The 15,664-nt window shown below is 43.8% G+C and overlaps 7 protein-coding genes across 7 annotated transcripts; 4 read left to right on the plus strand and 3 right to left on the minus strand.

Annotated features, from left to right (window-relative positions):
* Positions 1–49: 49 nt before the first annotated feature.
* On the plus strand, positions 50–3,675 carry EAE97_006248 (uncharacterized protein). The gene is made up of 2 exons (XM_038876761.1): positions 50–1,735; positions 1,796–3,675. The coding sequence occupies exons 1-2, from the start codon at positions 561–563 to the stop codon at positions 2,544–2,546; spliced, it is 1,926 nt and encodes a 641-aa protein (XP_038732468.1). The 5' UTR covers positions 50–560; the 3' UTR covers positions 2,547–3,675.
* A 1,332-nt stretch (positions 3,676–5,007) lies between these two features.
* Positions 5,008–6,385, plus strand: EAE97_006249 (uncharacterized protein; the record flags this gene model as incomplete). Its single annotated transcript, XM_038876762.1, has 4 exons — positions 5,008–5,135; positions 5,205–5,633; positions 5,659–6,036; positions 6,131–6,385. The coding sequence occupies exons 2-4, from the start codon at positions 5,532–5,534 to the stop codon at positions 6,383–6,385; spliced, it is 735 nt and encodes a 244-aa protein (XP_038732469.1). The 5' UTR covers positions 5,008–5,135; positions 5,205–5,531.
* A 51-nt stretch (positions 6,386–6,436) lies between these two features.
* Positions 6,437–6,856, plus strand: EAE97_006250 (uncharacterized protein; the record flags this gene model as incomplete). Its single annotated transcript, XM_038876763.1, has 2 exons — positions 6,437–6,461; positions 6,510–6,856. 2 exons carry the CDS (start codon positions 6,437–6,439, stop codon positions 6,854–6,856), a joined length of 372 nt encoding a protein of 123 aa, XP_038732470.1.
* Positions 6,857–7,432: 576 nt separating this feature from the next.
* Positions 7,433–8,686, minus strand: EAE97_006251 (uncharacterized protein; the record flags this gene model as incomplete). The annotated part of the gene is made up of 1 exon (XM_038876764.1): positions 7,433–8,686. One exon carries the CDS (start codon positions 8,684–8,686, stop codon positions 7,433–7,435), a length of 1,254 nt encoding a protein of 417 aa, XP_038732471.1.
* A 1,159-nt stretch (positions 8,687–9,845) lies between these two features.
* Positions 9,846–11,941, plus strand: EAE97_006252 (uncharacterized protein). The gene is made up of 3 exons (XM_038876765.1): positions 9,846–10,178; positions 10,241–10,283; positions 10,335–11,941. Exons 1-3 carry the CDS (start codon positions 10,110–10,112, stop codon positions 11,558–11,560), a joined length of 1,338 nt encoding a protein of 445 aa, XP_038732472.1. The 5' UTR covers positions 9,846–10,109; the 3' UTR covers positions 11,561–11,941.
* A 987-nt stretch (positions 11,942–12,928) lies between these two features.
* Positions 12,929–13,246, minus strand: EAE97_006253 (uncharacterized protein; the record flags this gene model as incomplete). The annotated part of the gene is made up of 1 exon (XM_038876766.1): positions 12,929–13,246. The coding sequence occupies one exon, from the start codon at positions 13,244–13,246 to the stop codon at positions 12,929–12,931; it is 318 nt and encodes a 105-aa protein (XP_038732473.1).
* Positions 13,247–14,177: 931 nt separating this feature from the next.
* Positions 14,178–15,251, minus strand: EAE97_006254 (uncharacterized protein; the record flags this gene model as incomplete). Its single annotated transcript, XM_038876767.1, has 2 exons — positions 14,178–15,185; positions 15,246–15,251. The coding sequence occupies 2 exons, from the start codon at positions 15,249–15,251 to the stop codon at positions 14,178–14,180; spliced, it is 1,014 nt and encodes a 337-aa protein (XP_038732474.1).
* Positions 15,252–15,664: the final 413 nt, after the last annotated feature.

Here is a 15,664-nt window from a genome sequence, read left to right on the forward strand (position 1 = left end):
ATTCAAGATGGGTATGTTATTATTTCTTTAAGTGTTTCCCAAAATTCACCAAAGATCAGATCCTTCCAACTCTGAAGTTCTTGATCGAAAGATTGATGGAAAAGAGCCTTACATAATCCAGCCAAGTTCTCCGAGTTAGGGAGAGTTTTTATTGGTTCATGTTGTGCGACAATTTCCACACTAAATAATAAGAGAGATGTCCTCCCGACCAAATCGTAATTGCGCGAGGCGGCTTTCTTTCCCATCTTGCTTCATCATCCCTTTTCAATAATTCTTTCATTGAGCCATCGGTTTTCATCAATTAATACGCGGTAGCCCCCATTACGATACTCGGCAATCCTTTTGGTCGATACGGTGCAACCAAGATCCAACCACCGGCACAAAACGGTTTGCGACAACTTTCAAACTCAGGACCAACAGCTGTTCCGTACAGTCAACCTATAATCAACCATACCCCTGCTGCGCAGAATATACATGTTCTGAAGATCTCACAATATTTGAGTCAACTTCCCGATCAGCCTCCAACTTATCAACGCAATAACCCGAAGCCCGAAGTCATTATGGCTGGTACGCAGCAATACAATTTCCCTCCCCCTCCTCCTCCTCCTTCGGGGCCACCCTCTGTTGGATATCCTCAACAAAATCCTCAGTATGGATATCAGCAACCTCCTCCATATCAACAGACGCGCAATAACGGCCCCCCAAGAGGTGGAGGGAGAGGCGGTAACAATGGCCCTTCTCACTCGCATCAAAATGGTTACAACGGTCCTCCACAGATACAGGGTCCTCCAAGTGACCAATACAATCCGCATAATCCAGCACCTTACATAGGACCTCCAAGTGGCTCCCAAGGTCCTGGCCACAACGGTCCCCCTAATAATTATCCTCAGCAATGGCAACAACAGGGTCAACATGGTCCACCTCAGCACAATCACGGTCCACCTCAACAAGCACACCAGCCACCACCTCAAGTTCCTCTTCCTGCGCAGAACTACCATCCAAATTATGCCCCACAAGGCTTCAATCAACAGCCACCACCACAATATGGTCCACAACAACCTGCACCATTTCAACAACCCTATGGCCCACCTTCTCAGCAACCACACCCTAGTGGCCCACCTCAACAATGGCAAGGTCCACCTCAAGGACAACACCAGTTCAATAACAATAATAGAGGTCGTGGTCGTGGCGGATTCAACAATGGCCGTGGCGGTCATGAAGCACCTCTCATGGGTCCTCCGATCCGCATGGGATTTGAGAACGAACGTGGAGATCATATGGCTCAAGCGGGCAATGGTTTTCCTACCCCCCAGTATTCCAATCATCAAACCCCCCCTGCTCCGTTTTCTCAGCCTGCTTATCAAGCATATCCCCCACAAAACTTCTCTAATGGAGGTCATGGAGGACAGCGTCCATCGCATGATTCTCATTCATTCAACTCGAGCTCTAATCGGGGCAGAGGAAATGGGAACTTTAGAGGTAGAGGTCGCGGTGATAATTTTCAATTTCGCGGTCGCGACAACAATCGTTCTTTCAATGGCAATTCACAATCTCCTCCAATGCATTTCAAGCCTGCAGGTGCAGGAGACAATGCAAAGAAGAACAAGAAGAAGCGCAGAACAAATACCCTTGGTTTGACACCAAACGGTGTGGATCATGAGGATAGCGATGATGAGATTGATGATGTTGATGAAGAAGCTCGTTTGGTTACTTTGCTTGGTCCAGATACTCCACAGTATGTTTTTGCAGGCCTAGAAGATTAGTTCTTCTTGTTCTTTTTGCTAATGAATTTTAGGTTACCTGCAGATCTCACGGCATGGCTCGCTGAGCGTAAAAGCCGCTTCCCTACGAAAGCTCGTAGAGAAGCTGCTGCTGAGGAGCTTCGCTTGAAACGTGAACAAAACAAGAATCACAAGTTCAAGAAAGAGCCTGAAGCAAAGCCGATTAAAAAGGATGAAGGAGAGACCAAACTCGAAAAACAGCAACGCAAGGCCGAGAAGCTCAGACTAGAACTTGAGAAAGCTGAACGTAAGATTAAACAAGAGATGTCCGGTGGAAAGCGCAAGCGTGAAAACGGCGACGAAGGCGATGAAGATCGTGGTCAAGTGAGTGATGATGATGATTCTTCATCTAATTCTGACTCGGGGAAGCCGGAAACGATGACATCGCGCAACAATGGTTTTACCGGTATCGTCCACGCACGAGCACCACCAACAAAAGCTCAGCTTCAACGTCACTGCAAGTACTATTCTACTGGTGGCACCTGCGGCAAGAAGGGCAAGTGCCGCTTCGTTCACGACTTAGACGTCCGCAATCAAGCTTTGCGAGAGAAGGAGCTGAATGGTGGTAAGATGACTATTGCTCAGCGTCTCATTCTTAACGACACGGCCAAGGATGATTTGACAATCTTGAAGTCTATCAAGTACCTCAAGGAGAAGGGTTTGATGCCAGAGAACTCCTCTGTTGGTGCACCACCAGCAGAAGAAACCGAAACAAAAACTGAGGAAAATGATTACGCCGACGCACCCGAGTATGGAGAGGTTTGATCTTCTATGGAGGCATTTTTTTCTGGGTTCATCCGGTTGCAATCTGTCACATATCATGCACACCCAGCACCTACTCGATATGTATTGGTAGTCAATGTGACGGAGCAGATTGAAAAGATCGGGGCAAGTCATTGTTTTGATGAGTTTGATGTTTTCACTTTCATCCACCACTATCGGCAAAGCGCGAGTACTCATCAAAAGTCTGATACCCGAAACCTTTATGCTCGGTAGTCTATACCTTGTAATTCTTGCTTTGTATTTCAATTTAGTTGATTGGGGGAGGAATCGGCGGAGAGTTGAGGGGGGTTTTCCTTTTTTTCTTTTCACCTGTACACTTCTACAGTCCTTTGAGATCACGACTTCGTTGGCCTCTCAAGATTTCTTCATTCGCGCAGGCTTTTCATTGTATTAGTTACATTTCACTCCAGAAAAGCAAACATTTTTTCATATCATGACAATTTTCATCAAATCCCACACGAAACACAATACTTGATACACTTGTGCAAGTTTTACATACTGACGGGTACGGAATCGATGGCAAGTTTGCTGAGAGTCACCAAATTGAATGTATTATAGTTTCTGTGGCTTTTTGGGACGGTGATACAGTCAGTGGGTATCAAATTTAATTAATTAGGCTTGAATGTGAGTTTGAAACCCAAAAAAATCATTTCTCAAAATTCAGTGAAGATGCTTGAATTGGCAGAGGTGCCAAGCAGCTTGGGGATATCGGATGATTGAGCTTCCAGAGAAATACAACCGATACTTAGGAAGAGGCTTTCTAAATGAGTCCTTTATTGGTCCGTATATCTCTTGAACGCTGGTGCTTAACCTCTTATGATTGCTACCTTTTGGAAATGAGCAACTTCCATTTTTCTGTTGCCTCAAGTGTTTACTTGAGCGGGAAGATCAACTCAGCATAATATAAGAAAAGCCCAGTGGCTGTGAAAAACGAATCGTATGATTTCGATATAGATGAATAAATAAAAGTATCACTTTGATATGTCTTATAGTGCTACATTCGAGATTTTCCTAGACCGGACTATTCATTCGCATCTGAAGGCTTATATACGAATAAAAACCAAAGAAACCCGAGTTTTTGTGTGTAGCTCAACAAGATTACACGCCAAGGCAATGTCTTTGGCGCAGGAAGTGAAGGCAGAATATTCAGAGTGTTCAGATCCCAGGGACGAACTGATAACAATGCCCTCGAGTAATAATCAAAGTAAGGCTTATGGAACGTATCAAAAATAACCACGATTCCGAGATATACTTCTAAACTGTGATATCACAGAGTTCTAGTTGGATAGACGCCGCTAAATTACCCCGCACTGGACACTTTGCAGCTAGGTACTATCTAATAAGTACGTACAGAAAACCTTGATCATGCCGGACTGGGAAATACCAGAATTTTGGATCTATTGATATGACTTCCCATTTTCGCTACTTTTTACATACTGATTTCATAATTTTTGGGATTATTGCAACCAGTATCACATGCATACACATCGCGTGACCCTTTATCACTCTCCCCTTAGCTAAGCAATCTTTATCATATAAGAGATGAAAGAGGTGCTTAAGGGACCCCTTTTCTCTTTAACTTTCTCATTCCAATTTATTAATTGCGGTTGGGTGTGCTTCAGATTTGGATCGCGACGACTATCAGCTACTATTTTAACCAAGTCCAATAAATTTTGGTGGTGAATCCGCCTCAGAAATCAACATTACTGAAATCGAGGATGAGTACATCTAAAAAGCCTGAACCATCATTTAATAATGAAATATTCATACATCGGATTCGCTTAATTGAACTTTTCAGTCCGGTGGCATTCAGAGTTCGTCTCGCTTCGCTCTGTCAAAATCTGTGACGATCAGACTAAGAATGCTCCGGTGGAGTCAAGCTTTACAGTATGGACATCGTTCGCCAAGTAAAGCCTATCTGTATGTCCGTGCAGCGGAGCTCTCAGCTCGGCGATTTTGTCTTGTGCTGGTCCGAGTGATTGGATGATTTCACTGATTCCAGCTTGTTTTCAAATTGGTAACGTCCCAACAACATAACGTGTTACGTGAGGCACGCTGGAACTTTGCGTAGCGGGTCACTTATGCTTCTAGGTTCGTTTGATCCCGTCTGCATTTTCAAATATTTCCCGAGGTGGGTAGTTCCATCACGGCGATGAAGAGATATTCAATACAAATCCTCTTGCAATTTTCAATTTCGTGTGTAACGATACTATAGCTTTTCATCTCCTTCATTTAAACAACGAGATACTAAATCATAAAACTCGCATTCTATTCCATTTTTGGAGACGCTGTGTATCTAAAACATGTATAAATATTATGGGGATCTAAGTCTCTGATTAGTCTTTTCTAGACTCTCATATATACTATATTATAACGATGATGTCTTTTTGATTTGAAATCGAAAATCTGATTCTTCAGCTAATTTTTTAATAGCTTATGATTTTTTTATGATTTTTGGAGGGATTTTTGCTCATGTTTCATAGTCTATATCATAATTAGCTCCTACAATACATTTCGGAAAGTCGAGAATGAATAAAGGAAGAAAGTCTCTGAAAATACAAATATCTCTACGTACGTGAAATTATAATGATATCATCTGCGATAGAAAGAGTGAAGGGCTTAGTAACATTTTCCTGATAGTATCGAAATCTGATTAGTCTCCCAAATATTTCAATCTCTAAAAATAGTAAGCTATTATAAGGTATTGTACTACTTTCTCATCTAATCTTCACATGGCATAGTGACTTTATAAGATACCTACGTCACATACTATTATACTATTACAGAGATTTGTGCTTCTAAGCTCTTCCTATAAAGTGTGCCATGTTCCCCTTAAGTATTTTGTTGAATTTTTTTTAGATATTCGATTTATATCTTAGCAGTTCTTCAAATTTGCCAGATCCTACTTCAACCCTTCGACTTCCGCCTCTTAACTCTCAAACTACAAATATAAGCCAGCTATACATAATGGGAAATCCATCAACTGCAGGTTATAAGCCCGAATGGCTCGAGGTAATCACCCCTCCATTCTTGTCACGACAAGCTCCTTCGCGATCTACCACCTCAATCGTATATCTGACTCCGATTTCCGCAGGTCGAAAAAGCCTTGAGCACCCGTCCCGTTCCCGTCGGTGACGCACCCAGCATTAAAAAGCAATTCAATGATTTGGTCGCAGAGCTCAACAGTCAAAGACCCCCTCCTGATACCTCAGTCCAGACTCGTGACACTTCCGCAGATGGCGTTCCCGTTCGTATCTACACGCCGCCAAATGCCACCCAAGACGACGAACTTCATTTAGGAGTGTATTATCACGGAGGTGGATATTGCGGTGGCAGCCTTGATTCCGAAGATATGTGGTGTCGATACATTGCAAAAAATGTTCCTTGTGTTCTTGTGAGCGTCGATTATCGATTGGGTCCCGAGCATAAGTTTCCGGCTATGTTGGATGACAGTGTGAAGGCTTTTGAATGGGTAACTATATCATTTCTCTTTATTTCCCAGCCCTCGTTGTCTCTCAGCTCTGTCTCTCTGAACCTGCTTACACCCAACTCACACCCACCGACAGGCCTATAAACATGCTTCGGAACTCAACTCCTCCCAATCCAAACTCTTCACAATCGGCGCCTCGGCAGGCGGCGGTCTAGCTCTAACTGTAGCACACGATCTCATTGCCGCGGGTAAACGTTCGCAAATCAAAGGCGTCGTAGCTATGGTCCCCATAGCCGCACACCATCTTCTGTTCCCGCGGCTTACAAAGATCATTATAAATCCTACGAGGAGAATGCGTCTGGCGTACCGGTTAACAATGCGGATAATATGAGATACGTTCTTCGGAGGCATTGACGCGAATCCCGAAGACCCCAGAGTTTGTATGTATTCTTCCGATACAATCTCGTGTATATTTGCTTGATCCAAGGAGATGGGCTAATCCGTTTTATTCTCAGTCGTGACGCTTTCTAAACACCTGGATGAATTTCCTCCGACTTGCATAACTACGTGTGGAAAGGATCCTTTGCGAGATGATGGCACCGTCTTGGAAATGATGTTGAAGGATAAAGGCATCAAGGTAAAGAATGATTTGTATGAAGGGGTGCCGCATTATTTTTGGCTTTTTCCCAGTATGAATGGTGGGGAAGAATATTTGGCAGATGTTAGCAAGGGGGCTAGGTTCGTTTTGGGTATTCAAGTCATGGGTTGTCCTACTCTGTGCAGTTCTCAACACAAAACTACATTACATCTAAACACCTCCCCCCACCTCACCAATGAAATCGAAAATTGGTTTCAGAATTGAATAATTTTACATAAAAATCTAGCCCTATACTATGGGTGCGCAGTGAATTAATTTTCTTCCAAAGATGTTCATTCAATTACTTGTAATCCGGAGAATCAGGTTGCCTCAAGATATCATATTTCAAAACAGAAATGTAGGTGTTCATACCTTTTGTTTAATGCCACTCAAGCGATCTTTATGCTCGAGAACACATCGAGGACAAGCCGAACATACGGATTCGACAATGTGTATCAGGTTGAGAATAACATTCACGTAAGATCAAGTTTAAACTACTCCCTTGAATCAAGGTAATGTGTACCCAAGGAATTGCGTTTGTTTATGCAGGATCTGCACGATGGCGCTAGCCAATATTGTGTTAAAATTTTAATTTTTGTCTAATTTCCAAGCCTTGAAAAGGAAAACTACAAGAGTAAATCATGCAAATAAATCTATATATGTTTGTTTATCACCTGAATGTAGCGTTTCGAGAGATAAGAGGTATTCGAACTATGCCCCAACGCCAGCGCCCATGCATTCGCAAATCCATTTGCATGCGGCTCTTCTAACAAGAATAATATCTAAACCCCAATCTAGGACTTAAGAAGAATGGTTTTGTAGACCGTTGGAGATTTTAGGCCAGACGACAGCTTTCTCCAAGGCTTGCAAAACATCTGCTTTCAGATCCTCTGCATCTTCAACTCCGCAACTGATACGGACTAAGTCGTCGTAAACACCAATGGCCTCTCTGTGAGCTTTGGGAATACCGGCATGTGTCATACTGCTAGGAACTTCAACCAAACTCTCGACTCCTCCCAGACTCTCGGCCAATGTGAAGATGCTCGTCATTTGACAAAACTTTTCTGCTGCAGCGGAGCCTCCTTTGACACGGAAGGAAAGCATACCACCTCCCATACCATCTCTGTGTTGCTTAAGAGCAATTTTTCGGTGTGGGTGGGAGTCCAAGCCAGGATAGTTGACGGCAATAACGTGTGGCGAAGCCTCCAATGCCTTTGCTACTACTGTTGCGTTAACCGTAGCTTCTCTGGCTCGGAGATGCAATGTCTTCAAGCCACGGTGAGCAAGCCAACTGTCGAATGCCGAAGGGATGCACCCAATGGCATTTTGCAAGAATCCCAATCTTTCCTTCATAGCGTCGGAGTTGAAAGCGGCTACTCCCATCACTACATCGGAGTGACCATTGATGTATTTAGTAACAGAGTGAACAACGATATCAGCTCCGTGGTCCAATGGTTGTTGCACATATGGACTCATGAAGGTATTATCAACCACAACCATTATACCATGTTCGTGTGCTGCTGTTGCTACGGCTCTGATGTCCACGAGTCGCAGAGTTGGGTTGCTAGGAGTTTCAATCCAGATGAGTTTTGTCTCGGGTGTGATATGATCCACAACATCGACCTCAATCTCTGGTGTAAATGTGACCTTCACGCCATGAGCTTTAGCAACCTGTGTGAAATATCTGTGGGTTCCACCGTAAACATCCGAAACCGAAATGACATGCGAGCCGGCAGCTAAAGACTGCAAAATGGTGGCGGTAGTGGCAGAGCCAGAGGAGAAAGCTAGAGCATATTTTGCGTGTTCGAGAGCTGCGACAGCCTGTTCGAAATTGTCACGATTGGGGTTGGAGCTTCTGCTGTATTCGTATGCGCCAACAGGTTTTCCGACAGCGGTTTGTGCGAAGGTTGTGGAGAGGGAGATGGCTTCGATGACGGCACCGGTGACAGGATCGTGAGGGGAACCAGCATGGACCGCTAGAGTACCAAATCGATGAACTGGAGAAGGGGCTCGTGGAGGAGTTTCAATGGGGTGATCGAAGTTTGGGACAGTCATTTTGGAGGGGTAGTGCGGGGTGATAAGCTTCTTCTGCCTTTTTTCCTTTCCTTTTTTCCAAATAATTTTATGCAACAAAAGATAGAAAGAAGTTTGGTAGTAGATCGGATGGAAAATATAGTAAGTAAAAATTGCGGGGAAGTTCTAATTAAATAGTTTTTCCTTTTAGTGTACTAGGAAGTACTCGGTAGAAGGGTCGAGGAAGAAAATGTGTAAGTGAGTCTTGGTAAATGGGTCAAATTGGTAATAATGTAAGAAGGATGAATGTCGTGACGAGAGCTAAACCTTAATTTGAAAGGAACAAAGGCGGCAAATGTAGATGATGATGACCTTGGTAGGTATTGAATCAGAGGCTAAAGCACGCAATTCATCTAGATGGGGAGAAGGAATGTTCAAAAGTAGATATATAGGTAAGAAAAGGCAGGAGGAAGAGGAAGGTTGGTCTTTGGCTGCTTATCATATGCAGGCTCAGGAATGAAAAGGGTATATATAATATGAAGACATCATGACAAATCGATCTTGTACTTCGTATAGAACCGCTCGCTATTATCAATCTTTTTCGTTGTGTTGTTACCATTCTACACACCTTTTAGGTTATTAGAACCCCAATTAGGGAGGTCGCTGAGGTTATTACGTAGTCGAACGAGAATGCTCAAGTAGGCAGACATAAGATCTGAATGCTGTACATCTTACTGATCCTGAGTTTGAAGATATAAAGATGCGTTGTCGATAGGAGTTAGCGAGATCATGATGTGACGGATTAAAAATCGTGATGAAATGTGAGATGATTATACAGAGTACGCTCAATGGGAAAAACCACCAAGGTAGTTTTTAATAAACATTGAGGTGCGATTTTATCATTGCTCGACTTATGGTTAAATGATCTCAAATGGTGATGGGCTCGGATGGATGGTAACAATGTCAGAATGATTCAATAAAAACACACCAGACTGTGCATAATTCCACAGCCCCTATATCCAGTCACGTGCTAATCTCATCCCAGGAATAGAATTTGTCGGAACTTTTCTATCCAGGAGAAGGCTGAGATGCTGACTAACTAATCTCCACCAAGAGCCAATCATATCGTACAAAAACGATCGAACAAGTCAGATACGGCAGGGGTACCCTCAATTCTCGATGTTCCGAAGCCCCGATACTCAAGCACTTAAACAACGCTGGTGCGCTCGATGGTAAACAATCGTTGCAAATCGGGGATGAAATTTCCATATCTATCAGTCACTTACTTTTGACCAATATATCTCCAACACACCCGTCAAACAAACATTCCCACATACTTCCACCGAATGAATTGAACTAATACCATCCGTTTTCAACATGAACATTTGTCAAAATAGTCAATCTGGTCGCCACCCCTGATAGCTTACAACTTCCTTATTAGTCTTTCAACAAGCAGAAACACAAGATGCCACCAAGAAGATCGCATAAGAAATCTAAAGCCGGCTGTCAAAGATGCAAGCACAGGAAAATCAAAGTAATCAATCATACTTATTGGGATCCAGAGATGGTCATGAGCACGTGCTAATTTGGAATTAGTGTGACGAAAAACATCCTTTGTGTGGAAATTGTAAAAAGCATGGTCCGTATATCTTCACTGAAGAGTAGAGTACATGTTGATAATGGCCATTAGGCGTTTCCTGTGATTTCGGAGATATGCCCTCATCACCTGATTCACCAGCTTTCCAACCTCCAACGCTTGTCCGTCAAAGTTCCGAAGGCTCGGTCAACCAAGCCTCATCACCGGCGTCTACCACTTCTTCGATAATGCCCTTCTACCGGTCTCCTTCAATGACAGTCCGGGCTCACGGTGACTCAATGCATGATCGGTCACTTGAGCTCAGGCTAATGCACCATTATACTGCAACGACCTCAAAAACTCTTTCTAATGACGAAAGTCAGGACGTTGCCTGGTCTGTGATCGTACCATCACTCGCTTATGACTCCCCATATCTAATGGATGCTATCCTTGCCGTTTCTGCTCTACATTTACGTATATTACAGCCCGAAGATCGAAGTCTTGCACGTGCATCACATAGTTATATGGCATCAGCGCTTGCTCAATATTCTTCTCTTTTGAGCCAGGGCCCATCTCAAAGCAATGCAGAAGCACTTTTTTGTACAGCTGCTCTCATCGCTTTCCAAGCATCGGCATCCCGTTGTGTTGAGAATGGAATCGATGGGGATTCTGACAGCGGTTACGTCCTACCACTCGCTTGGTTCCATTCTTTCCAGGGAGTTAAGACAATTGTTATTACTTCCTGGCATTGGTTGCGAAATTCGGCCAAAATCTTTCCGATCATCAATGGGCAGCCTCCACTAATGCTAGATTTTGATCCTGAGCGCCGAGGGTTCTTTGCTTTCTTACTCGAAGGTATTGACCATGCATCGAACTCGGACGATGCTTCCATAGATGCAGATACAAAGCAGGCATACGAACATGCTGTTGCTATGCTCAATTGGTCTCATCAAAAACCAGAGCGAGCTCGAATTCTTAGTTTTGCGGCTACCGTAACGCGTCGTTACATTGATCTACTGAAGAGACAGGATCCTCGTGCTTTGGTTATTGTGTCATGTTTTTTTGCTATGACACGCATTGTTGATGATATCTGGTGGCTCCAAGGTGTTGCAAAAAGAGAAGTGACAGGAATCTTTAGTTTATTGCCGGAAGAGTGGTGGCCAAAGATGGACTGGCCAATGCGAATTGCATATTTCGAGGGGAGGTTAGATGAGGATACATGGGGCTCTTGTTGGCATACAGAAGGAACACCAAAACGGGAAGAAGGTTTCAATGGCAATCTCATCTCACACATCGACATGTTGGCTAAAATTATGAACACTGCACCACCACCAGACTAAATGCCAATTTTTCGCAAATTATAAAAATCGAGAGTATCGGAGTACGATATGCTTTCCAGTATCGAGGAGTTTGGGGCCGTTGGCGTATTGGGAAACAACTATCAACGGGGAAAAGCATCTTTGACACACAAGCCATTTTGGAGTACTGAATGCGGTTATGACACAGTTTTACGGCCAGAAACACAGTCGGCATTGATGTTAAATGTATAGTAGGAATGAATTGCCGTTCGGGCACGAGTTGAGGATTTAATATGTAATACTAAATTCATATCTGCGTATATGAAGCGCAATGGATGCTTCTATTAATACATACACTCGCATAACTCTTTTATCACCCTCTTAGATGAATCTTTGAGTCTCGCCAGACGAAGCTTCAACTCATGGTAGTTCCCGTGCATTGCCTCAGCTGGAAACCTCGCTCATCTGTTTCACTTCTTCGCTTCACCGATATTCAACCGTAACATATTTATATTATGGATTTCGAATTGAATTCATTACTTCGTCTTCTTCGCATACCTATCTACATACATCTATACTTCGTAAAGTCAAAGTGTAACTTTTCATCAATCCGATCGTCTGACGCAAAAAGAAACACTCAATGCATGCCAGATCCTCGGTTCGTACTCGCTGTTGTGCGCGGAGTATTTCAGAGCTCGACAGAAAATTCGTCCGCGCGTTATCCCACCGCCAAGACACTTACACACCACGACTCTAACCACAACACAATCGTGTCATGAGGCTTAACTCTCTGTGGCTGTACAATACGTATTTATTAGTCAGGGAAGCTGTGGTTTTGTAGTGGACGAAAGAAGCATACTGGGATGAGGGGGCATGGTCTCTACGGCACCGCTTGCCGGATTGCAGGATCTGGGAGGGGATGGGAATTGAGGGGTCTTGGACTACGCATCTACTCTTCCTTTTAAGCTTTTTGGTCGCGGGTGGATTGGTGCAATCAGGGTAGATGCAAATGAAGCGATATGTATGCATGCGTAACAAGCAGCCAAAGCAGGAATTCGAGAAGTTGTTCCAAGTATGGACAATGAATTTTGGCATGTAGGCTGAGGTCGGGATATTAAAGTGGAGTGGGTGAGCGGAGGAATGGATTGTAGGTATATATAGTAGTATATACCTCCTCTCTTGCTAGTTTTTTTGACTTGTTCAAATATAAATTCAATTCCTCATCTGCAACTACCTGTCTATACAAGAATAAATCTTATACATATCTCTCAATTATACATATACATATATAAGTCAATCACAATGGGTCTCATCAGCAAAGTCATCCACAAGGTCGAGGGAAAGCACGAGCACGAGTATGTTCGTTACCCCCCTCCACAAATCAGTACTGAGTACTCCCGAATGCAAATGCTAACATGCGAATAGAACCAAGCTCCCCCTCCCCAGCAACACCACATGGGCGGTAATGGAGGACCCCAAGGCGGATACGGCGGACCAGGTGGCCCACAAGGAGGATACGGAGGACCAAGTGGTGAGCACCACGGAGGCGGACATCAGGGAGGTGGATTTGGTGGATTTGGTGGACATCAAGGTGGAGCCGGATTCGGAGGTGAACACCAAGGCGGACATCAAGGCGGTGGATTTGGCGGGCCAGGTGGTGAACACTATGGCGGAGGAGGATTTGGAGGCGAGAGAGGTGGACATGGTGGTGGTGGACGTGGAGGACATGGTGGATTTTAAGTTACAAAGTCTTGAGAACGATGGAGGGAGATAGTGATACCAATTCAGTTTGTTTTTGTGACCGCCAGTGGGTGCATGGATTGACGGGACACTTCCCAACTTTTGAAATTTCTAATAAATTCGTTCTTCAATTGTTTGATATCAAATCTAATGAATTATTGTAAGAACTTCCAAGATATCTAATTCGATACATCGAGAAATATTCACAAGTCCATTTTTGTAGTGTCCCATCAATTTGTACACCCACTGATGGATTCGTCTTTTATATCACAATGAATATGTGTAGGTATCTTGTCATTGAGAACTGTGTACTTTCCCTGTGCTTGTTGTTTGGTCTTGACATCCTTGGAAATAGGAGGGTACAAATTGGGAGCTCTGTGTAGAACGTCAACGTTGGGACGAGTACATATCTAGGTACGAAACAATGGGGATAACATCTAGAAGAGATAGCAGTAAGATATTGAAGTATGGATGTTGATGACTGACACTGAATTTGATGGCACATCTTTGCGTGTATGTATGGCTAAGTGGAAAGATGAATTGAGTTGGCAGTGTCATCTTGACATCTTGATATTTGAATGCCATCACATATTTCAAGCTCGATCGACCAAAGACAATCATGAATTTTGATGAATTAGAGTAAGCAATCATGTACACGCATCGATGCCCTTCATTATAATAGGATCCTCTAATAACCATAATGCGCTGCAAAGCATAGAAAGTAGTACTACCACCGAAGTGGAAAAGCAGCAAAGCAGCTTCCAAGTATGTTACGCCTGCAATGCCTGTATATCTCGTCTTCCCATCCCAAAACTCCAAATCGCTAAACTCAAACAATGCATCCATCCATAGCATTCCTGAAAAAGTTCCCACCCGTAAAAATCCCTAAGAACCATAGCCAATACCCCTAACCGATTCATCATCTTCTGGACTTGGCCATAGCTGCAAGTCGTGCTCGCTTTTCAGCTTTCTCCTTCTTGAGTCTGTTCTCTTCGGCAAGAGCTTCAGCATCCTCCTTCCTGGCAATAGCAGCAGCCTTTTCCTCTTCTTCGTCGACTTCGAACGTGGCTGCTTCCATATCAGAAGATACGTCAGATGCATAGTCATCCTCCTCAACTTCATCCTCCATGTCATCTTCGTCCTCATCTTCATCGGTAGCATAGTAGCGATCAAGGTTCTTTCTACCATTTTTGTATCGGTCATTGCCACTACGAGCGGAATATGAAGGTGCACTTGGCTTATTAGCAGTTGGACCACCACCTCCTGGTCTTGGGCGAGCAGTCCCGGTGTATCCAGTCGTTGCTGTTGCAGCTTTTTTGACTTTCTTTTCAACAGCTGGTGGAGGAGCCTTGGCACCAATAGGCTTCGTACCATTCGTGACACTCTGTCCATTCCGAACGGGAACCTGGCCAGGTCTTTGAAATTTGGAATTTGGTTCTAGCCCCTTTTGAATGGTTTTCCCCTTTTGGGTTCTTAGTTTATCCGACTCTCGCTTGAATGGTGCTTTCTCGATGCGTTTATGTTGAATCTTTCCAACCTGACCCAAAGAAGCCTGTGCAGCTTTACCCCGTGCCAAAATCTCCGCATATGAACCTTTCTTGGGAGGTTTTGCTGATTCGGTGGACGATGGAGGTGGTGTTGGCTGGCCGTTTTTGAAAGTGGTGTTGGCGGTATTAGCCGAGCTCGGAGTTGGTCTTTGTTGTTTCGTGTCGATCTTCATCCTGCCCATACTCGTATCAACAGCTGTAGGACGATGCGCTTGGGTGATTGGTCTCGATATAGTAGCAGTGTTTGGCCTTTGAAGTTTGTCAACCGGCTTCCTCAAATCATCGTTTGCTTTTCGCTTTGGCGGGAGAGTGGCGGTCGGCATCGTCATCGTTGAATCTGGACTTGGGCCCCCCGAAATCTGGGCCAGAAGATCACCGATCTTGATCAAGTCAGTATAATGATTATCTAGAGTGTGAACAAATGCGCAAAGCAGACGTACCGGCATCTTGAATGATGTGCTTGTGATACACCGAAAATTTGAAAGAATGAATCAGAAGATGATGGATGAACAACTCAAACGCAGATCGCGTGGATTTCCGACTTCTTGTAGTGCATCAGCACATGAAAATTGATAAGTATGGTGCTAGCAGCAGGAATAAAATTTGAAAGCGCCAGATAGTAAAAAACTGCGCCTTCAGATTAAATTGTTGTATCTGTGTTATTCCTTTGACTTTTTGTTTTGAGGCAATGTGAAAAGCAAACGGGCAAACAATCGCAAGGATTTAAGTCCATTTCGTTATCACGTGTCTGACTTGACAGGAGTAGCTTAGCGCCACGCCATTCGCCCACACAAGAAACTTTTTGATTTTAATCGAATCTGAGATCCACAATCGTATCTTTCACAAACTTCAAAACTCT

Source organism: Botrytis byssoidea (assembly GCF_014898295.1).
Source record: "Botrytis byssoidea strain MUCL 94 chromosome Unknown BBYS_011, whole genome shotgun sequence".
NCBI classification, from domain to species: Eukaryota; Fungi; Ascomycota; class Leotiomycetes; order Helotiales; family Sclerotiniaceae; genus Botrytis; species Botrytis byssoidea.

What these genes read in the sequence shown, in the direction of transcription:
- EAE97_006248 (XM_038876761.1), top strand. Translation starts at nt 561, where the DNA reads ATGGCTGGTACGCAGCAATACAATTTCCCTCCCCCTCCTCCTCCTCCT. An exon ending in CTTGGTCCAGATACTCCACA is followed by an intron (nt 1,736 to 1,795) that starts GTATGTTTTTGC and finishes AATGAATTTTAG; the next exon opens with GTTACCTGCAGATCTCACGG.
- EAE97_006252 (XM_038876765.1), top strand. Translation starts at nt 10,110, where the DNA reads ATGCCACCAAGAAGATCGCATAAGAAATCTAAAGCCGGCTGTCAAAGA. An exon ending in GCAAGCACAGGAAAATCAAA is followed by an intron (nt 10,179 to 10,240) that starts GTAATCAATCAT and finishes ATTTGGAATTAG; the next exon opens with TGTGACGAAAAACATCCTTT. An exon ending in TGGAAATTGTAAAAAGCATG is followed by an intron (nt 10,284 to 10,334) that starts GTCCGTATATCT and finishes AATGGCCATTAG; the next exon opens with GCGTTTCCTGTGATTTCGGA.